Raw genomic sequence first — 23,493 nt, forward strand, 5'->3', positions numbered from 1 at the left:
TGGCCTCCTGGTTCACAGGGCCCTCAGAAGGCTGGAGGCAGGTCAGATGACCTCTTACCATCTAAAAGAGCTTTTGAGCTGGCCTGAGGAAGAGCTGGCCTGAGGAAGAGCTGATAGGGAGGCCTTGGCTGAGGAAAAGGAGTGGAGAGAGTTCAGGTATTGGTGTGTGTGAGTGGGGTAGACCTCTGTCCCACCTTGCAGAGCTCTAAGCCATTGCTGCTTTTCTTACAAAGATGGTGACACTTTTCCTACAGTCAGTGCCTACTGATGCTCTAGCCCTTATCAATCTAGGTTAGAGTTCTGTTTTCTCCAGCCCATAAGCCTTCCCAGGAAATGACCCCTTCTAAGTGTTCTCCAGGTGCACAGTGGCTGGGAACACAGATGAGTAAAACAGACACACAGATGGATGTTTTGGTGAATTGTTCAAACCATCTCCAGCTTCTGTGGTCCCTTCCTGGTGGTAGGGCTGATAGGTCCAGGGTCTCCCTCTTGCATTCTCTGTGGCCTGGCTAGCTGGGTCCCTTGTTTGGAGGGCAGAGGGGCTAGGTAAAGATCCATTTTCTCAATCCAGATGATAAATAACCTGGAAAGTATGTTGGGGGGAGGTCGGGGGTGGTGATGGACAACACATCCTGAAATTGCTCATTAGGAGGGTACCACCCACACAATGCCATTGGCTCCCTCTCCTTGACCTGTTATTTTCTTCTACCCCTAATTTCACCCTCCCCCAGTACAACTCAGTAATTCATCCAAAATTCTGAATATGTTAAGTTCCTCGCTCTAAACCCTTCTATGGCTCCCTGCTTCCCTCAGGATAAAATCTAGGTACTTTGTAGTGGCCTGCAGCACTCTGCCCATTCATCTGGCCTTATCTTTGGCTTCTGCTCACTGCAGGTACTTTCTGATTTCTAAGTTTTTGGCAATCTGTTTTCTGCCTGGAACCATCTTCCTCACTTCTTGGCCATCTTTCCAATTCCTACTTAGTCCTGTGGAGGCCCTGTAACCCCAGTGGAATTATGAACCTTCTTGGAGATCCTGGCAGAAGCCTAATCTCTTCACACAGTGATTATAGATTTGCTGTCCTCTCCCCCTCTCCTGAAGGGAGACTAATTTATCTCTGCTTTCCTAGGTTCAGCACAGGTATGGGTACAGAGCACTCAGCAGGAAAAGTTTTCTGCCCAGTCCAAGATGAACATTTTATCTGCTCTGGACATTACCTGTCCTCCTGACTTGAGGCCTAGTTAGGCCTTCCCTAGGGCTCCCTGGTAGCTCAGGTATCGGTCCATATATTGAAACCTTTCTGCAAAGCACTCCACTTTGCCCTCTTCTCCTTTTTGTGGGAGAGCTCCTGGGCCTTTGCACCTGCACCCAAGGCCAAGACCTAGTGCCCTGAGTTCCTACGCAACATGCTTCTATTGATACTGTGCCCTTTGGGGCCTAGAGCTAGGGAAGTAGGTCACCGCTCCTTCTCCCAATTCTCAAGCTCCCAGTCCACCATGCCTCTTGGAGTCCTAAGTAAACAATCCAGGCTTAGCGTCCCCTGGCACAGCTTCCACCCCAGGCCCAGGAGGAGGCGTCTTGGGTCTCAAGGGAAGACAGTCTCGCTGGAGAGGAACCGAGAGCGAAAAACAGTTCTTCAGACAGTGTCACTTCCTCTCCACTAACAAACCACTCATTTTGGGTATCGGGCCCTCCTTTCACGGATGTACACCGGGATGCTGAGGTCTCCGAGCCCGTGAGTGGTGCGAGTTCACGACGGGCTTTCTGGTTCAGTCGGCTTACAGCAACGCGCAGACTTTGCCCATGGGGCTCTGCCGAGTCCTCTAACGCGCTGGCTGTCCTCCAGGGAGTAGTTGCTCGCTAGCCGACGCGGACAAAGGCGCCGCTACCGGGAGCGGGCCCCGCCCCGAAGGGGTGGATCTGCATCGTTGAAGAGCAGAGACTCCGGACTCCTCGCGCAGCGCAGGTCTTCTCGGACTCCGCCCCAACCGAGCTGGAAGCTCAGCGGGCCTCACCCCAGGCTCCGCCATTAGGGTTGGGGTGGCGGGATGAGAGTGTGAGTGGCGTTCACGTAATACCCCTCCGGGGCCCTGACACATTCCCCAAACCCAGCCATTAGAGTAACATTTGAGCCGCCCTTCACCGAAGCCATAACCATATTCGACGTGAGCTCTGCCCAGTAAGGAATGGGATCTTCGATTGGCGGGTGGATTGGATTGCATTCAATCCAATAACAGAGGGCTATCCGCCTCACACGCGGGTGTAGGGCCCTGGTTTAGAAGTTGAGGAAAGGATAGCGGCCGAACTACAACTCCCAAGAGATACTGGGGTTATCCAGCTCTCCTTATGCACGTGACTTCCTTCTCCCGGAGAGGGAATCACGCGGTAGGCCGTTGATGGGGCGGAGCCATTGGGCTAGCAGGGGCGCTAGTGGCCTATGCGCAGCACGCTCTGATGGGCGCGCGGTAGGGGGCGGGGTTAGTCGTGCAACCCTGCGCGGCAGCGCGCTGGCTGAGGCGGCTGTTGGGGGGCGGGGAATATCAGCTAAGGCGACCGTGGCGGCTTAGGCACCAGCGACGGGTTGTGACGGCGGCTCCTGGTGCGGCTCGGCGCGCGGCCAGCTCTCAAGTTCGGAACGGAACGCTCAGTGTCACGGTCCCTGCCCGGAAACTTTGCCGCGGAGCCGCGACCTCCTGGCCCGAGCGGCCGGGCATGAAGCGGCGCTGAGGAGCTGCCGCCGCCGCTGCCGCCGCCTCCGTCGCCGCCGCCGCCAGAGGAGGAGCCGCAGCACCCTGGGCCACGCCGATGACTACTGCAAACTGTGGCGCCCACGACGAGCTCGACTTCAAACTCGTCTTTGGCGAGGACGGGGCGCCGGCGCCGCCGTCCTCGGGCTCGCGGCCTGCAGGTGGGTGCCGGGCGGGGCGGGACTGAAAAGCGTCTCCTCTCCTCGTTCGCAAGAGCTCGCCGCTTCCCTGGTGGCTTGGTTGTCTGGGGCTTAGTAATGTCGTGTGTGTGTGTGTGTGTGTGTGTGTATGTGTGTGCGCGCGCGCGCGCGCGATGAGCGAAGAGCGGATTTGTGTGTGTGGGTGTGGGTGTGTGTGTTTGTGCTTGCGGTGAATGAAGAGCAGATTTAAATCGCTTGAAGAGTTGTGTGGGTCGCAGCGACGTGGAAGTGGCCGCGGGCTTGGCTGGATGCGAACTAGTGGGGAACTCGACTCCGGGACTCCTATGGCCAGTGGACGCCTGCGGTTTGGAGGCTGAGGGTCGGGGCCGCTGCCCAAGTGGTGTCTGCTTGTCGTTGCTTTGCCAGCGTGGTGCGGAGAAAAAGCTGACCCTGTGAAGTGTAAGCGCACTTAACTTTTCATCTTTCCTAGGTTTTTAATATTTTTTGTTTTAAAGATGCACATTCTTGAGGTGTAAGAGTTCTCTGAAATTCGTGCACATGTCTGTTTAAATCTGCTTTCTTAGAGTAATGCCATCGTGTTAACACTTGGGCAAGTTTATGGCCCACATTTAATTCGAAGTGTAACTATAACGGGTCTTTTCTGAAAACTACATTTCTTGAGCAGAGTGTTTTGAAAGATTAAGAAAAGTGGGGTGCCCTGTTCATAATTCTAGAAAGTTCTGGGAGTCAGTTTTTATTTTAATTAAAAGCCCACCTCAGAAGATGTTTTAAAGGAGGTCGTGAATTGGGAAGGTTGAACACCGTAATGCTTGGAGGTCAGACCAATCAGGAAATAGAAACAGGATGGCTGGGGACTTAGAGCTCTCCTGTGACCTGGTTTGGAATACTGACTGTGGTTCATTAAGTTCAGTTTCCCTATTTCATATGTAGACGAACTTCAAAAGAGATGGATAAGATTAATCCTTATTCTTTCTGGGTATTAGTTGAGTTACTTCATGATGTTCAGTAGACTGTTCAGTAGAGTTGCAATGAAAAACATGCCTAAACGTGAGGGTTAAGGATTCTCTGGACGGTATTGTGTTATTAGTCCTTTTAGTCTTCATATGTTGTCTTTTTAGCATAATTATTTCAGCAAAATACATTTATTTCAATTCCACTGACATTACTTGAGCACTTTGTATGTTGAAGATACTGTTAGGTACTTTGTAGTGTTATGATGGGTGCAAAAAAGGACTGAAGGGCCCTCAAGGAGCTTGGGAAATGGGAGAGGGACATATAACCCAAGTAATTCTGCTTCCAGGCAGACTGAATGGTGGTGTGTGTTATAACATAGGCACAAATGGGAAAGTGACATGTGTGGAGAGTAGTGGCACTGAATTAGGTGTTTAGGTTATTGAGATTTAACAAACTTTTACTGAGGACAGATGTGATTAGAGAATGCTGTAAAGGAAATTCATGATCAATAACGTAGTATTCTCATGTAAGTAGGAATTGTGTGTACATCCAAAGTATTGGACAGCATTTAAAGCTATGAAAACAGCTTTTTAAGAGATTACTTTTGCCATAAAACTCTCCAAACCATTTCGGTATTAAAATGGGTCTAGTAGGTGTTAAGGTTTGAAACTTGACTTGTAACTGAAATTCCCAAATTTAAACTTGAATAGTTTCATTTGACAAAAAGTCCACTTTAAAATATTATGGCAGCTGTTTTTAAGTGTTCTTTCTTCTTCAAATTAAGATGAAATATACATGACATAACCATTTTAAAGTGAGCAATTCAGTGACATTTAGTGCATTGACAGTGTTGTGCAACCACTTCTATCAGGTTCCAAAACATTTCCATCACTCCTGAAGGAAATCCCAAACCTATTTAAGTAGTTGCTCCTCATTCTCCTTTGTCCCTTCCCAGTCCCTGGCTTCCCAGTCCCTAATATGGGATTTGTTTGTATGGATTTACCAATTCTGGATATTTCATGCAAATGGAATCATACAAATGTGGGCTTTTGTGTCTGGCTTCTTTCACTTAGCGTAGTATTTCATGGGTCATGCATGTTGTAGAATACAGCAGTACTTCATTCCTTTTTATGGCTGAATATTTTATATATACCTCATTTTATCCATTCATCCATTGATGGGCATTTGAGCTGTTTCTATCCTTCGGTTATCTTGACTAGTGCTGCTTTGAACACGTAGCAGCTAAGTTAAAAATTCTGCTGGGCAGGATGTTTTGTATATTCAAAACTACTTGTTTGCAAAATTAGTTTTCATTTTATTTTATTTTTTAAAATTTATTCTTAAAAAAATTTTTTTTAATCTTTATTTTTGAGAGAGAGACAGCGTGTGAGCAGGGGAGGAGCAGAGAGAGAGGGAGACACAGAATCTGAAGCAGGCTCCAGGCTCTGAGCTGTCAGTAGTTCGCGAGTTCGTGTCCTGAGTCAGACTCTGTGCTGACAGCTCAGAGCCTGACTCAGGGCTCGAACTCAAGAACTGTGAGATCATGACCTGAGCTGAAGTCGGACATTCAACCGATTGAGCCACCCAGGTGCCCCAAAATTTATTCTTAATTTACTTATTTATCTTTAGAAAGGGGGAGGGTAGCGGGAGAGAGAGAGAGAGAGAGAGAGAGAGAGAGAGAGAGAGAGAGAGAGAGAATATGAATCCCAAGAGGCTCCACACTATTAGCATGGAGCCTGACACAAAACTCGAACTCTTGAACCAGGAGATCATGACCTGAGCTGAAATCAAGAGTCATTTGCTTAACCGACTGAGCCATCCAGGAGCCCCACGTTTTCATTTCAATAAGCATAGAGTGTGTAGTTTGAAGGAACTAAGTGGATTAACTGACATGCTTTTAGGATGATAATATGCAGTACTGTGGGCCATGAGAATAAAATTGCTTGGTAGAGTTCAGATCAGTGTTGGGTTATATCAGTGTGTTTACTTGTTTTTGGATTCTTTTCCTTACTGGATTGAAAGTTCCATGAAGGCAGGGATAGTGTCTGTATCTTGTTCATAGTTATATGATCGGTGCCTAGTACAGTGCCTTTATCATAAGAGTGGGCACCCAGTATTTGTTGAGTTAATAAATACTCCTTAAGTTTTGAGTCATTGCTCACTTTTTTTTTTGTGGTAGAGGAAGTTAATGAGACTTGTTTCAATTCTTTGGCTTTTATCAGTCAGTTCCATAAGACAGTAGATCTTGGTAATTTTGGCAGCAGGTTTTCCATCTGTCTGAGGGTGTAAGAGTCCTTGTATCACCTCTAACTTTCCATACAGAAGACTTTTGAAAAATATTTGGTGGAGAGGATAATGGACGGGAACTGAGGACTAGCTAAGGGGCCGAATTAGTAAATGTCCTAAGAGCAAGCTTATTAAAAGTACACATTAGATGATTTGATACTTGATAATGTTGGATACATTTATGATTGACTTTTTAAAAAAAAATGCTTGTTTAGTTTTGAGAGAGAGAGCCAAGGCGTAGGGGCAGAGAGAGAGAGAAGAGAGAGAGAGCAGAGAGAGAGAGGAGAGAGATTAAGACCCTGGAGTCCTTAGCCTTTTTCTTTCTCTCTCTCTCTCTCTTTTAATATGAGGTCAGTGCTAGTTTTAATTTTTCCAGTTAAAAATGAATCAGGGCGCCTGGGTGGCTCAGATGGTAAGCATCCGACTTCGACTCAGGTCATGATCTCAACATTTCCAAGTTTGAGCCTTACATCAGGTTCTGTGCTGACAGGTGAACCTGGACCCTGCTTCGGATTCTTGTCTCCCTCTCTCTCTGCCCCTCCCCTGCTTGTGCTCTCTCTCTCTCTCTCTCAAAAATAAACATTAATATATATGTGTGTGTGTATATATATATATATATATATATATATATATATATATATATATAAATGAATCAAACTATTTTAAGTTTTTTCTTAATAACCTAGCTTCAAAATGAAGACATACTTCAATAGTAAATAGAGAATTTTAAATTGATAAGTGTTTCATGTATTTCACTAGCATTATTTGCCATTATAAAGGGCAGCCTCTGGTGCTTTATGTATTTATTTATTTATTTATTTATTTATTTATTTATTTATTTATTTATTTATTATTTGTATATCTCTAGTTTGATGTCATAATTTTTCACATTCAAAGTTTCACTCTCAGGGTTTGGTTCGTTGTTAAATATTGACTCTCTAGTCCTGAATGAGAGTCACTGGGAGGAGTGTGTGCTGTATACTGACTGCATAATATCTTTCCTAATGTTGCTTTTTTAAGAGGGGAGAAATATCGTTGATACAATGTGTATTTTTATAAGAAATTTACTTTAGGATAGGAAGTGTAATTTCATCAGATAGCACTTCAATACACAACTTTTTCCCATATAAAGTTGAGGAACTTTTCCTTGATGATTGTCATAGTCTTTATTATTATTTTTTTAATGTTTATTTTTGAGAGAGACAGAGCATGAGTGGGGGAGGTGTAGAGAGAGAGGGAGACACAGAATCTGAAGCAGGCTCCAGGCTCTGAGCTGTCAGCACAGAGCCCAGTGCGGGGATTGAACTCTGGAACTGCAAGATCGTGCCCTGAAGTCGGACACTTAATCTACTGAGCCACCCAGGTGCCCCTATTGATAATTTTTAAAGTGTTTGTTTTATCCATGTTAAATGAGATGATGTATTTAAAGCTCTTAGCACAGTTCTTGGTCCAGTAGTACTCATTAAGTGCTGGTAATTAACATTTCTTAACACACACACACACACACACACACACACACACACACACACACACACCCTGATGATAGGTTATTTTTTATTTCCTCTTCTTCCCTAGATCCTTTTCCCTATGCTAAACTAAAACACTGAGAGAGAATAGGGGCAGATAGGAGATCCAGTTATTTAAACCTTACTTAGGTAAGTTGAAATATTTGTCATAGACTTTTGTATTTTATCTTTTATTCTTTTTGTTAACCTCATTTGTCATATCTTACTAAATAAAAGTGCTGAAGGTCCCTAGCTTTTATATTTTTCTAGTGTCTTGAATCAAATTGTTACTCAGTATGGTGTGAAAGTTGGTAGATTTGCTACCCATACTAAGTATAATTGGATATTTAAATCAGTATGAAAAAAGGGAAGTTACTTCTCTGGTTTCCTGTAGAAATTTAATGGTATGTTTGTACAGCACGTTAGGTAGTGTATAGAGGAGATGTTTACTGGTGAGCCTTACTTTCATACCATAGGTCAGCTTTTTCTTTAGTCTTGAATATAAGTGAGAATATGTATTTGGTGATTGCATCACTGATAAACATTTCAGCATTTCAGTTGGAAGAATAACTTAATATTCTGTTTGACACTTTCCCTGCTAAGGGTAGATGTTCCTGGGGGCATTAGCAGAATTTTGTGATGGAGGTTAATGAATAAATGTAGTTGAGTGAATATGGGGAAAATTGAAGAAGAAAAATTTCAATGTCACATGTTGTGTTGAAACTTCAAAAGTGGAAGAGCATTGCTATACCTGCACTTTGTTAGGTTTTCCGTTTGCCAATACAAAAGGGATATTTTGGAATATATTCTAAACTACTGGTAGAGGTAATACTGTAGTCGTTATATTACCTAATATAACAATTGAGTATTACATACATGGTCAAGAAATTGTAGGAGTTTTGTAAGGCCTGTATCTTAGGCATTTAAAGTCATTTAAGTTATTAATTTAGCGTAAGTTGTAGAATCAACTTACTATTATGACTTGCCTTTTCTGGGTCAACCAGTAAACTTTGCCAGTAATTGTATATATTTTTATTGAGGGCAAATCCCAAGTCCTGCTTTTGAGTTTTGCTCTTTATTTACTTTTTCAATGAGATGTGATCACAAGGACATTTTTGGTAAGAAAATACGAAATTTGTTTTTCTTCAGAGAAAATAACAAAATACTGATATATAAAAACGGATACCTATTAAGAGAAAATACGCAGTTGTGTTACTGATGATGAAGTTTAATGCATCCTTTACTTTCCTTATTAGTATTGAGTAGTTGGTGATGGTGATAATGATGGTAGATGATGATGGTGATGTTTTATTTTAAATAAGAGGTGGGGTTGAGGAAGCCATGATACCGTGAAGTCAGTCGCATTACTCTTAAGAGATAGGAAACCTGAGTAGGTTAAGTCACATTTGATAGTAAGCTGTAGTTTGCTCACAGCAGTAACATAAATAAGGGAGGTGTTGTCTAAAGCTGTTCTGGTGGGTCAGGGGAGTAGACACAACCGAGTTGGCAGTAAGCCTGGCTTCTAAAACAAAATCCAAGTCATCAAATTTGCCCAGGCATGCCGTTTGAGGTTCAAGTAACAGTGGAATTTAAGAGGAGTGAGTTTGTTCTTGGAGGCTTAGCAGAGTCACAAACAGGAGTAAGCTTTTTAAAGAGCCATACTTTTAACTTTAAACATAGTGTGAATCTGCATATATTTTAGCATTTCTGGTAATATTTATATAATTGTATTGCATGACTCTCACCTGCTTGGTAGACTTTAGAAGAGAAGAACAATTGGACCTGAAAGATTTAAGTAGTGTGGTTTAGGGGCACGTGGGTGGCTCAGTCGGTTAAGCTTCTGACTCTTGGTTTTGGCTCAGGTTATGATCTCATGCTTTGTGAGTTCGAGCCCCATATCGTGCTCTGTGCTGACAGTGCAGAGGCTGCTTGTAATGCTCTCTCTCCCTCTCTTTCCCTGCCCCTCCCACACTTGCTCTCTTTCTCTCTCTCAAAATAAATAAACTTAAAAAAAAAAAACCTAAAAAGAAACAAATAAATAAGTAAATAGTGTTGGCTATGAACTTTCTTTGAATTGCTAGCTGAAATTTAATCATTGGGACAGTTCTGGTTATCATGTTGGTATTCCTGTGTGTAAGGGAACTACATGTCTGTGAAAGCTAGAAAATCCCAGGTACACCGGAGAAGTAACTTTGAAGCTCCATTTAACTACAAAATGTAAAGTTTCAGTATGTCTTACATTACAAAAGCAGGTGAGAGTTTAAATTTTTAAAAATGTTTTATTTATTTATTTAAAAAATTTTTTTTAACGTCTTTTATTTATTTTTGAGACAGAGAGAGATAGAGCATGAACGGGGGAGGGACAGAGAGAGAGGGAGACACAGAATCAGAAGCAGGCTCCAGGCTCTGAGCCATCAGCCCAGAGCCCGACATGGGGCTCGAACTCACGGACTGCAAGATCGTGACCTGAACTGAAGTCGGATGCTTAACCGACTGAGCCTCCCAGGCGCCCCTAAAATGTCTTAAATAACTGTTTTTAGTATTTTAAAATAATTTTTATATTTCTGAATTTTGTGTTAAATTTTTATCAGTTTTGCTGTTTATTTTAATTAGAAATTAGGATTGTATGAGCTTTGAGATTAATATTAATAACTTCTGGTGATGTTAATTTATATCATTGAAAAATACTTCTTTTTAAATGTTTATTTATTTTTTATAATGTTTATTTGTTTATTTTGAGAGGGGGAGGGGCAGAGAGAGGGAGAGAGAGAGAATCCTAAGCAGGCTCAAGGCTATCCGTGTAGAGTCCGACTCGGGGCTTGATATCACTAACCATGACATCATGATCTGAGCCAAATCAAGAGTTGGATGCTTAACTGACGAGCCACCCATGCGCCCCTGAAAAATATTTCTGAAAGCATTTTTTCCTATCAAGGTAATCATTGGCCAGAACACTTTAACGGACAGTTTGTGAGTTGTACTTAAATGTAAATATTTTTTGGTATTGCTTTGAAGTAAAAAAGGTTGTTAAATAAAAATGACAGGAAAAAAATGACATTCAAAAGTTGTGTTGAAGCTAGCTAGGGGTGCCTGGCTGCCTCAGTCAGAAGAGCATTTGACTCTTGACCTTGGGGTTGTGAGTCTGAGCCCCATGTTGGGTATAGAGATTACCTAAAAAATCTAATAAACTTAAAAAATTGTTGAAGCTAGATGATGGGTATATGGGAGTTTGTTGTAACAGTCTTTGTATTTTTGTGTATGTTTTTAAATTTCCATGATAGAAAGTTTAAAAAATGGCATTCAGAAACTCTTCAAGTTTTTAAAGTTCTAGGTTAGGATAGTAAAAAAAAAAAAAAAAAATTTTTTTTTTCTTTTTTTTAGTTTATTTATTTTGAGAGAGAGAGATACACGTGCACAAGCAGGTGAAGGGCAGAAAGAAGGAGAGAAAGAATCCCAAGCAGACTCTGTGCCATCAACACAGCCCGATGTGGGGCTTGAACTCACGTATGGTGAGATCATGACTTGAGCCTAGATCAAGATCGAGGGTTGGACACTTCACTGACTGTGCCCTCCAGGCACCCCAGGAAAAGTGTTTTAAAATAGCATTGTGAAGTTAGTGAGATTTGCTGTTGCGTGTAATTTTTTAAAAAACTGGTTTAACAAATAAATAGGATAAAAATTAGTTGTGGTATATCTGATTTACAAAACTTATTTCACTCTTTAATTAGTAGTAGGATGGTGAAGTGAGTTAGTATACATAAATAGGAGGTGAACGGATCTTATGATATGCTTTTAAATAGGTATTTTTTAATTTTTAAAATGTTTTCTAACTGTGGACTCAGAATAATTCACTTATTGTTTGGTAATTTAAGGGCCTGAAATTGTTTTTTAAAATGTTAATGTTTGATCATATTGCTTGTATCTATCAGTCTAATATTTATTAAGTACTGTCACTTTCCTTGAACTTTTAGATTTATGATGAAATTAAACTACTGAACTTGGTCTTAATTTTAAGACTAGATTTTTAAGTTTACTATATAATTGATAGAGATTAACTCACAAAAATAATTGACATATAAAATCTTCTGATTTGTGAACATTTCAGAGCAAACAGGATCCGAAATTTATGTCTTACATCTTGCCATTTGTGAGATCATATTGGATACTAAAGGAATAGAAGTAATAAACTTGTCCTTTATAAAAGAAAACCCTTTGGGGAAAATAAAGTTTCATCTAAATGTTACTTTTTCATTTTTTATTGCAACATAAGAGTTTCAAAGAAGCTTGATATTTTTCTATTAAATTCTTTATAGTTTTCATCTCCTTTCAGTAGAGGCTGTTCAGTAAAAATGACGTTTGGATTCATGAAATTTTCTCTTCATATTTTATTCCTCCAAAATCTGTTTTGAAAGTCGCAGCTAAGGGCATCTTTGATTCTTGCTCCTTGCTTGCATCTACAACCTGCTTCCACCCTGGTCTTTTTCATTATGCTCTACCTGTTTTATATCCCTCACTCTGTATGTTAATAACAAGTTTGTCATCTTTAATTTTATTCATCTCTTTTAAGTCCCAGTGTGAAACCTTTCCCTGAACCCATTTATCTGAATTGCCTCTGCCATCCATGTGCCTTTCTCTTTTGAGTCACTCTAGAAATATTATTTTGAGGTAGTGCTGAGCTAGGTCTAAGTTCTAGATTCCTGTTTGTTGCTGGTTGTGTGACATTGCTTAAAAAGCACAGGATAGTTTTAGGCTAATTCAGTCCTTTCGTTTTATAAGAGAGGAAACTGAGGTTTAAGTTTACTTGTCCAGTGTTATTTAAACAGTTTCTAAAAGGAAGATCTGAGGACCTGACTCCTACTCCTTCATTCTTGTCTAGTAAATTGCTTGATTTCTGCTTGAAAATTATAGAGTTGTTTTTGCACGGCTTATAATTTTGATCATTTTGGTAACTGTTCCTTTTTTGTTAGTGTTCTATTAGGTAAGTACTTAATTTAATTGAGTACCTGTTGTATGCAAGATATTTTTATGTACATTATTTCTAAGTCTTAGGATAATCTGAAGAGGTGTGTGTTACTTCCGTTTTATACCTGAGGAAACAGAAATGCCAGATTTGAGCATTTAGAGAGTGGAAGATTTGGCATTTGAACCCTTTTTTTCTCCTCCCCCCTTCCCCCCCCCCCCCCAGCTCTTTCTCCTATGCCTCTCACCTCTCAGAGCTGAAGTACAGAAATAGTGAGTTTTTCATTTGATGAAACCAAGACTCATGGTGAAACAGGGCTTACAAGTTACATATGTGTTCTTGTGACTAGATTTTCTGCTTTTGGCTCAGAATGGCTGCTTGAGAGATGATGCTTCTACTCCTGCCTGCTCTAGAAAAATGGTACAGCATTACAGCCAGATCAATAGAAGGTACCGCACAGCTAACTGTGCTAGGCCCAAATTTAGCCATTAGGCCTCTTTTCTTTGCTTCCTTGCGGACCTGGAGGTCAAGAGGTCATGTTCTAGGTTTTCAAGTAATGAGGATTTGGCCTTTCTCTTTGGCAACTCCCTCCCGTGTTGTCCTGATTAGGGTCTGATTTGTGACCTTTGCAGGCTATTTTGTGCTTATGATTTAAAATGTAAAGCATTTTTCGATTAGTCATCAGAATTGCTCTAAACTGAAATGAGGGAAAAGTTCAGAATTTAAAAAATGTGAAATTACTAGTTAGGGCAGTTTTTTTTTGTTGTTGCTTTAAAAATTAAAAAAAAAATTTTTTTTTAGCATTTATTTTTGAGGAAAGAGAGAGACAGAGCGTGAGCGGGGGAGGGGCAGAGAGAGAGAGGGAGACACAGACTGCGAAGCAAGCTCCTGGCTCGGAGCTGTCAGCACAGAGCCCTACATGGGGCTCAAACCCACTGACAGTGAGATCATGACCTGAACTGAAGTCAGACAGATGCTTAACCGACTGAGCCACCCAGGTGCCCCAGGGCAGTTTTGTTTTGGTTGTTTAAGTTTGAATTTTGCTTTCATGTGTTCCAAAAGATATGTACATACTATTTTTTTTTTTTTTTGGTTGAATTTAGAACCTAAATAAAAACTGATGTACCTTCTATAGCCACTAACACTGATTCACATTTTTTTCCTTGGTATTTTGGTCAGTTTGCCATCTGTCACTTACTCTTATCTCTCAGGATCAGCACTGCCTTTTGGGCTCGTTTTTGTCTACTACCTGTTTGTTTTTACATGCACCCAATTGTCTCTGAGCTTTACCAGAACTCTACTTTTCAGAGCAAAGGCAAGAAAGCCTTTTTGTTACATTACCTAGTAAATGTTGACTGATCACTGTTTTGAAACTTTGTTGACTTTTACAATTTGATCACTATTTGAAAGAAATAGTAATACTTTAAATACTAGTTTACACATAAACAAAATATATTTGGTAGGGGAAATAGACATAAACCCGTGGAATCTTTCTAAGAGCGAGGAAGGACTGTTCCAGAAGCCTACAGCAAACTTAACCTCTCATTTCATTGACCAAAATTGGGTTACATTCCCTTTCCTAAATTAGTCACTGGTAAAGACCGAGAGAATTATTCTTAGCCAACCAGGCCCATCCCTTGGCCTGGTTGACTTCCCCTGAAGCGCAGGGTACATGAGAGAGGAGTGGATGCATGGAAGAACAGATATTAAGGAGGAAGGGGAAAATGGAGGGGGAAGGGAGGATCAACCAAAAGAATACTCTGCACTTTGTTAGCAGTTGAAGAACTTTGTTGTTGTTATTATTATTATTATTATTTTAAATGTTTATTTTTGAGAGAGAGAGAGAGAGAGAATGACCAAGCACAGGCAGGGGAAGGGCAGAGAGAAAGAGAGCAAGCGGGGGAACAGAATCCAAAGCAGGTGCCAGGCTTTGATCTGTCAGCACAGAGCCTAATGCGGGGCTTGAACCCACTAACGGTGAGACCATGACCTGATCCGAAGTCGGATGCTCAACTAAGCCACCCAGGTGCCCCTAGCAGTTGAAGAACTTTAAAATGTAAATGCAACTTTTACTGTGCAGTTACTTTTTCTGGCACATGCTTTTTTTCTTGCTTTGTCAAAGTTCTTGGGGTGGACATGGAAACTCCTATAAATGCAGAGAAAGAATGAGTTATGGCTAGTAGGTTTTGGTGGCTTGGTGTCTGATAAGTGGGATATGTGGCACAGCAAATTCATGTTCCTTCTGTTGTTCAAGTGGAATTGGGTGGCTGTGCGGACATACAGAAGCATGAAGACAGTCACCTAGTTAAACCAGTCCTGATTTTTCAAAATTGCATAGGTTAAGTGTTTTATTTCACTCTTTGTCTTTAAGACTAGTCTGAAAGGAACCTAGCATTTGTTAAGTGGTAAAATAGAAGGATGTGCACTGGGAAGAGAAAGTAGAAACCAGACAGGAACATTATATAAGATTTTAGAGTAACTGAGGGGGAGGGGACCTTAAAACCATTAGCTGAGTAAATGTACAAAATCATTCAATCTTTTAACAAAATTTATTATATCAATATTATGTTTGAATATGGTTCAGTTTATTGGAGCAGACATGTAAATAAACACAACAATATCTATATAATACAGGTACAGAGAAGATCCTCTAAAAGCATAAATGAGAAAGAGCTTAACTTTGAGAGGTCAATGAAGAGGTTACATTGAGCTGAATCCAGTAGAATGAGTTTTCTAGATAGATAAAGGAGGCAAGTATATTTCAGGTTCATTGATGACCAGATCCAGAGACCCAAGTTAGAGAGAGAGTCCTTCAATTTGGAAAGGTTGAAGATCAGGCTATAGTATCCAGATTTGGTCTGAGAAGGAGAGCCTTGTATGCCGTAATGAAGAGTTTGGATATGAGAATGAAGATAGCAGGGAGCCACTGAAGGATTTGAAACTGGGTAGGAATGCCAAATCTGTGGCTTAGATCACTGGGCTACATTGGATTATGGATTAAGGCAGGGATCGAGGGAGTGGGGTGGGTGGGGGCAGCAAATGTATCTGAGAAATAGTTAAGGGCAAAGGAGTAGAGATGGCAAGGTGGAAATAAAACTGAAATAGATTTAGGGGAAATAGATCAATAGGACCTGGTATCCATTGAATAAGGAGAGGAAGGAAGCTAGATTATTTCTGCTTTTCTAGTTCAGGTCAGTTGTGGTAGGGAAAGAAGCAGATTTGGAGGTGGGGAGAGGGAAAGGTGATTGCGTCTAATAAAATGTGCTAGGCATTATGAAAAGTCTGTGAGGCTTATATACCATTTTACCTGGGTGATAAATGGTGGAGAAGAGACTAGACAAAGTAAAAAGGGGGTTTGGGCTTCCGGGCATGGTGGTGGTAGTTGAGGGAAGGCGATTGGGAAATGTATGATAAATAAGGGTTGTTTAGTAAGATTTGTTAAGCAGATAAGAGTGCTTCTCTTCCTGGTACTGAAGAGGAGGAACACTTACAAATGGAAATTTATATCACCTTGGTGAAGGAAAATTTATGCCCTGCTTTTAGGCAGAAAGGGAGAGGGCAGAGTTGTTCCTATGCTTGGTGTTTTTTAATTGCCTTCAGCTCAAATAATCCTTATGCCAAAGTGACATATTTGGGGTGGTATATTCTGATCTCCTGTAATACTTATTTAAAGTGTACAGTCTGATAAGTTTTGACACGTGTATCTATGAAACTTTTCCCACATTCAAGATAGTGAATATATCCATTACCCCCAAAAGTTTCCTTGTGTCCCACTAGTGGTCATTCCCTCCCACTCACCTTTCCTCTTTACCCAGATAACCACTGAAGTCACTATAGAAAACATGTAAATGAAATCATGGAGTATGTACTTTTTTTCTTGGTCTGACTTCTTTTATTGGGCATTGTTATTTTGAGATTCTTTCATATTAAAGAGTATATCAGGTCATTTTTATTGGAAAGTAGTTCCATTGTATGTGCATATACCACAGTTGTTTATCCATTCACCTCTTGATGTACTTTTGGATTGTTTCCAGCTATTGGCTTTTACAAATAAAGCTGCTGTGAACATTCATGTATAAGTATTTATGTGAACACATATTTCCTTTACTCTTGGATAAATACTTAGGAACAGAATGGTTGGATCATGTGATAGGTGTAAGTTTAACTTTATGAGAAACTGTCAAACTGTTTCCACTTCAAAAGTGGATGTATCATTTTACATTCCTGTTAGTGGAAATGTACATTTGTACATCCTCACCAGCATTTGGTATTGTCAGTCGTTTTAATTTTAGGCATTCTAATAGGTATGTAGTAGTATCTCCTTGTGGTTTTATTTTATATTTCCCTAAGGACTACTGCTGTTGAGCATCTTTTTATGTGTTTTTTTTCACCATCTGTGTATCTTTTTTCATCAACTGTCTATTCAGGTTTTTTGCCTATTTAAAAAAACCTTGGGGGGCACCTGGGTGGCTCAGTCAGTTAAGCATCCAGCTGTTGATTTCTGCTCAGGTCTTGCGTGTTCATGGGTTCAGGCCCCACATTGGGCTCTGCACTGACAGTGCGGCACATGCTTGGGATTCTCTCTCTCTTTCTCTCTCTCTCAAAATAAATAAACTTAAAAAAAAACCTTGAATTTTGAAATAATTATAGATTCACAGAAAGTTGCAAAAAATATATGTAGGGAGAGGGAAGTTCTGAGAGTCCTTCACTTAGTTTTCCCCAATGATAACATTTTGCATAACTACAGTATAATATCAAGACCAGGAAAATGACGATACAATCCACCAAACTTACTCAGATGTCACTAGTTTTATATGCATTCATTCGTGTGTGTGTGTGTGTGTGTGTGTGTGTGTGTTTGTATGTGTAATTCTGTGTGATTTTATCATGTGTAGATTCATGTAACCACCACCATAATCAAGATACAGAACTGTTCCATTACCACAAAGTTCCATCTCACCCCTTTATAACCACACCTACTTCCCTCCTTCCTCCCCGCCCCAGTATCTGATTCCTGGCAACCACTAATCTATTCTCCATCTCCATAATTTTGTTTCAAGTAAATGTTATATAAATTGAGTCATACAGTATTTAACCTTTTGAATTTGACTTTCATCATTCAGTATAATTCTCAGGCGATCCTTCCAAGTTGTTGTCTATATTGTTTGTTCCTTTTAATTACTGAGAAGTATTTTATGAAAGGGATGTATTACAATTTGTTTAACCTTTTACCCATTGAAGGACACTTGGTTATTTCCTGTTATTGGTTATTATGAATAAAGTTGCTGTGAACATTACTTATATACAGGTTTTTGTTTGAAGTTTTCATTTCTGTTGTGTAAAAGCACAAAAGTACAGTTGCCTCCCAACCTCCAACATGTGAGTTTAGTTTTATAAGAAACTGCCAAAATTTTATATTCCCACCAGCAGTGCACAGATTACCCAGTTTCTCATAATCTTAGGCAGCATTTGGTATTATCACAATTTTTTATTTTAGCTGCTGATGGGTGTGTAGTGTTTTTTCATTATGGTTTTAATTTATATTTCCCTAATGACTAATACTATTAAACATTTTTTTAATCATCTGTATATCATTTTTGGTCAAGTGTCCATTCATGTCTTTGCCTCTTTAAAAATTAGGTTGTTTTCGAAAATAAATAAATAAAAATTAGATTGTTTTCTTATTGTTTAATTTTTAAGAGTTCTTTACTGTTTTTAGACATAAGTCCTTTATCAGATAGATGTTTGCAAAGAGTTTCTCCCAATATATGTCTTGTCTCTTCACTAACGGTTTTTTGTAGAAGTTTTTAGTTTTGATGAAGTTTATCAATTTGTTCTTTTATGGATTGTGCTTTTGATGTTATATCTGAGAAATCTTTGTGTAACCTAAGTTCACAAAGATTTTCTGCTAGGTTTTCTTTTGGAGATTTTATAGCTTGGGATTTTACATTTAGGTCTGTGATCTATTTTTAGTTAATTTTTTTCTTTTCTTTTTTTCTTAATGTTTATTTTTATTTTTGAGATGGAGAGAGAGAGAGAGAGAGCGAGACAGAGCGAGCGAGCATGCATGAGTGGAGGAGAGGCAGAGAGAGAGGGAGACACAGAATCTGAAGTAGGCTCCAGGCTCTGAGCTGTCAGCACAGAACCTGACACAGGCCTCGAACTCACAAACTGTGAGATCATGACCTGAGCTGAAGTTGGACACTTAACTGATTGAGCCACCCAGGTACCCCTCAGTTAATTTTTTTCTGTGTAGTGTGAGGTATGAACCCAAGTTCATTTGTTATTGGATATCCAATTGTTATATGGATATCCAATTTTTCCAGCCCCTTTTGTTGAAAAGGCTATTCTTTCTCCATAGCATTGCCTTTGTACCTTTGTCAAAAATAAGTTCACCGTATATGTGTGATTTTAGTTTTGAACTCTGTTCTGTGTTGTACTATGTCTGTTCTTTATTGATACTACACTATCAGGATATAACTGTACCTTTATGATAATTAAAAAAGTTTTTTTTTAATGTTTATTTTTGAGCGAGAGAGCGAGAGCATGTGCGCGCACAAGTTTGGGAGGGGCAGAGAAAGAGGGAGACAGAATCCGAAACAGGCTCCAGGCTCCAAGCTGTCAGCACAGGGCCTGATGCAGGGCTCGAACTCACAAACCACGAGATCATGACCTTAGCTGAAGTCAGACACTTAACCGACTGAGCCACCCGGGCACCCCTATAAAAAGTCTTGAAATCGGTATCACTTTTCCAACATCATTCTTTTTCAAACTGTTTTGGCTATTCTGTTTTGTTTTTTTAAGTTTGTTTTCTTAATGTTTTGTCTTTATTTATTTTGAGAAAGAGGGAGAGAAAGAGAGTTATGCAGGGGAGAGAGAGAATCCCTAGCAGGCTTTGTGCTGTCAGCAGTTAACTGACTGAGCTACACTGGCGACCCTGTTTCCACTACTCTAAATTCTTTTTGCCTTTCCATGTAAATTTTAATTTTTTTTTTCAACGTTTATTTATTTTTGGGACAGAGAGAGACAGAGCATGAACGGGGGAGGGGCAGAGAGAGAGGGAGACACAGAATCGGAAACAGGCTTCGGGCTCTGAGCCATCAGCCCAGAGCCTGACGCGGGGCTCGAACCCATGGACTGCGAGATCGTGACCTGGCTGAAGTCGGACGCCCAACCGACTGCGCCACCCAAGCTCCCCTCCATGTAAATTTTAGAATCAGCTTGTCAATTTCTGTTTTTTTAAAAAAACCTACTGAAATTATGGGGCACCTGAGTGGCTCAGGCAGTCAAGCAGCTGACAGCCCAGAGCCTGGAGTCTGCTTGGTTCTCTGTCTCGGTTTCTCTGTCTTTCTGTCTTTCTGTCCTTCCCCTGCTTGCATTCTCTGTCTCTCTGTCTCTCTGTCTCTCTGTCTCTCTGTCTCTGCCTCCTCCCCCCCCCCCCATAAATAAATAAACATAAAACTTACTGGAATTTTGATTAGGATTATGTTGAATCTGGTTTTTTTTTTTTTTTTTAATAATCTCTATGCTCAAAGTGGAACTTGAACTCATGATCACAAGATCAAAGTCATATATTCTACCGAATGAGCCAGTCAGGCACCCCGGATTGTGTTTAATCTATAGACCAGTTTTGGGAGAACTGATACCTCACCAGCATTGAATCTTCCAACTCATAGATAAAATGTCTCCATTTATTTTATTATTTTGTTATATATCATTATTATTATTTTATATATTGCTATTAATTTCTCTCTGCAATATTTTATGGTTTTCAATGTGTAGGTCTTTTTATTGTAAGTGCTTCTATAAACATTGATGGACTAAGTTTGTGTGTGGACATGTTTTCGTTTCTCTTGGGTATATACCTGAGAGTGGAATTGCTGGATCATATATTAATTCTGTGTTTAACTTTTTTTTTAATGTTTATTTACTTTTGAGAGAGAGTGTGGGAGCAGGGAAGGGGGCAGAGAGCGAGGGAGACACAGAATCGAAAGCAGTTTCCAGGCACTGAGCTGTCAGCACAGAGCCCTATGCGGTGCTTGAACTCACGAACTGTGAGATCATGACCTGAGCCTGAGATCATGGCCTGAGTCTGATGCTTAACCGACTGAGTCTGATGCTTAACCGACTGAACCCAACTGAACAGGTACCCCTCTCTTTGTTTAACTTTTTGAGGGAACTGCCAAACTGTTTTCCACACTAGCTGCACCATTTTACATTCCCATTAGCAGTGTACAAGAGTTCCAGTTTTTTCACATTCTCACCAATACTTGTTATTTTCTGTTTTTGGTTTCTCACTGTGGTTTTGATTGCCATTTCCCTTGCGACTTATGGTGTTGAGCATTTCTTTGTGTGTTTGTTTATCTGCTATTTGTGTATCTTCTTTGGAGAAATGTGTATTCAAGTCCTAAAAATAATCCTGTTTTAAAATTGAGTTGTCTGGGTGCCTGGGTAGCTAAGTCAGTTAAGCGTCCTACTTGGGCTCAGGTCATGATCTCGCTGTCTGTGAGTTCGAGCCCCGCGTCAGGCTCTGTGCTGATAGCTTGGAGCCTGGAGCCTGCTTTGGATTCTGTGTCTCCTTCTCTCTCTGCCCCTCCCTCACTGATGCTCTGTTTCTGTTGAAAATAAATAAACATTAAAAAAATTTTTTAAAAATAAAATTGAGGGGCACCTGGGCGGCTCAGTCGGTTAAGCATCTGACTTCAACTCAGGTCACGATCTCGTGGTCCGTGAGTTCAAGCCCTGTGTCGGGCTCTGGACTGATGGCTCGGAGCCTGGAACCTGCTTCCGATTCTGTGTCTCCCTCTCTCTCTGCCCCTCCCCCGTTCATGCTCTGTCTCAAAAATAAATAAACGTTAAAATAAAATAAAATAATAAAATAGAATAGAATAGAATAGAATAGAATAGAATAGAATACAATACAATACAATACAATACAATACAATAAAATAAAATAAAATTGAGTTGTCTTGGGGTGCCTGGGTGGCTCAGTTGGTTAAGCTCCCGACTTCAGCTCAGGTCATGATCTCATGGTTCATGGGTTCGAGCCCCACATTGGGCTCTGTGTTGACAGCTCAGAGCTGGGAGCCTGCTTTGGATGCTGTGTCTCCCTCTCTCTCTGCCCCTCTGCCTGCCTCTCAAAAATGAATAAATGTTAAAAAAAAATTTATTTTATTTTATTTTATTTTTTTTAAATTTTTTTTTTCAACGTTTATTTTTTTTTTTATTTTTAGGACAGAGAGAGACAGAGCATGAACGGGGGAGGGGCAGAGAGAGAGGGAGACACAGAATTGGAAACAGGCTCCAGGCTCCGAGCCATCAGCCCAGAGCCCGACGCGGGGCTCGAACTCCCGGACCGCGAGATCGTGACCTGGCTGAAGTCGGACGCTTAACCGACTGCGCCACCCAGGCGCCCCCCAAAAAATTTTTTTTTAAATAAAATTGAGTTTTTGTTGTTGAGTTGGAAAAGTTATTTCTATATTATGGCTACTTTTTTGAGGTTATAGCATATGCTGTATACAGTACGTTCTTTTTACATTGTGTGCATTCTATCCTGGAACTCCCCAAACTCCTGGTTGGTTTTTTAAAAGGTCTGCATTCATTAAAGTTCATTCTCTGTGATGTACAGTTCTCTGAGTTTTGACAAATGCATAGAGTTACATATTCTTTACCCCATTACCATATAACATTTTCTCATCTTAAAAATTCTCCCATGAGTCCTCTTTGTAGTCACTCCCTCTTCCTTTATGTCTAGTTTTTTTCACTTTGCAAAATGCATTTAAGATTCATCCATATCATCGTATGAATCAATAGCTAGTTATCTTTAATCACTATGAAGTATTCCATTATATATGTACCAGAGTTAGTTTATACATTCATCCTTTGGAAAACATCCTGGTTCCTCCTGATTTAGGCAAATATGAATAAATCTGTACAGAGCTACACACGGGTTTTTGTGTAAACATAAATTTTTAGTTTACTTGATCTTCTCAAAGCATCATATTTTGGTTTCATTTATTTTTCTCTATTTTCTGTTTCATTTATTTTTTGCTTTCATGTCTTCATTGCTGCTTTTCAAGTAGAAGATTTTAGGAAGGAGAAGGGGTTAATATCTACTTCTTCAGGGAGATGGATAAAAATTAGCTGTGTTAAGAAGTGTTAGAGTGCATGGAAGCCAGATAACACTGAAAAACAAGGAAATGGAGACAGTAACAGTATACAACTCTTTCTGAAGTGTAGTTTTTAGAGCAGGGTCTCTCAGCTTTGGCACTGTTGACATTTTAGACTGGATAATTCTTTGTTTTAGGGAGCTGAATTGTGCATTGTAGCATCCCTGGTCTCTACTTGCTATTTGCCAGTAGTACTCCTTCAGCTGTCACAACCAAAAATGCCTCCAGACATTGTCACATTTCCCTGGGGACAAAATTTTGCCTAGTCTTGAGAACAGTGTTTTAGACTGTGAAGAAGAGTGAAGACCCTGAAGAATTCCGATCTCAGGGAAACTTTTTAAAGGAACTGACAGACTGAAGGAAGTAGCCAATGGAGAGAATGTGAAGATTACAGCTATGAAAGTGAAGATAACTGATGGGACTTAGGGAATAGAATTTAGAGCATAGATGGAGAAGAGTAGCTTTATCTGGGAGACAGGTCACTTTTTTCTGAGAAAGAAAACAATGAAAAGGGTAAATATAGATGTTTGTAGAGATCATATATTTTTGAGTGCCTCTCTGCTATCTGCTGTTTGTGTTTCTACCAGTCTGGATGGTTGTTGTCCTGTTCCAACCACCTCATCCCACCTATCCCCCCTGCTTATGTGCCACCTCACCCCATCTATCCCCCCTGCTTATGTGTAATAACAGAAAAAGATGAGTGGATTGATT

The 23,493-nt window shown here is 40.3% G+C and overlaps 1 protein-coding gene and 1 long non-coding RNA gene across 8 annotated transcripts in view; one reads left to right on the plus strand and one right to left on the minus strand.

Annotated features, from left to right (window-relative positions):
- Window positions 1-403: 403 nt before the first annotated feature.
- On the minus strand, window positions 404-2,479 carry LOC123382421. Its single transcript, XR_006590749.1, has 2 exons — window positions 1,218-2,479; window positions 404-583 (listed from the first exon to the last, which is right to left on the minus strand). It is a non-coding gene; the product is annotated as an uncharacterized LOC123382421 (long non-coding RNA).
- Window positions 2,480-2,542: 63 nt separating this feature from the next.
- NFATC3 (nuclear factor of activated T cells 3) overlaps window positions 2,543-23,493 on the plus strand; it is a 137,443-nt gene continuing 116,492 nt past the window's right edge. For 5 of the 7 annotated variants that reach the window (XM_045047053.1, XM_045047054.1, XM_045047055.1 and 2 more), the window contains exon 1: window positions 2,543-2,908. In XM_045047053.1, coding sequence (XP_044902988.1) covers window positions 2,806-2,908 — 103 coding nt within the window. In that variant the 5' untranslated portion in view covers window positions 2,543-2,805. The remainder of the gene's footprint in view (window positions 2,909-23,493) is intronic. The other 2 variants (XM_011290092.4, XM_011290091.4) reach the window with 1 other exon arrangement.

The sequence above is a fragment of the Felis catus genome, chromosome E2 (assembly GCF_018350175.1).
Source record: "Felis catus isolate Fca126 chromosome E2, F.catus_Fca126_mat1.0, whole genome shotgun sequence".
Lineage (NCBI taxonomy): Eukaryota > Metazoa > Chordata > Mammalia > Carnivora > Felidae > Felis > Felis catus.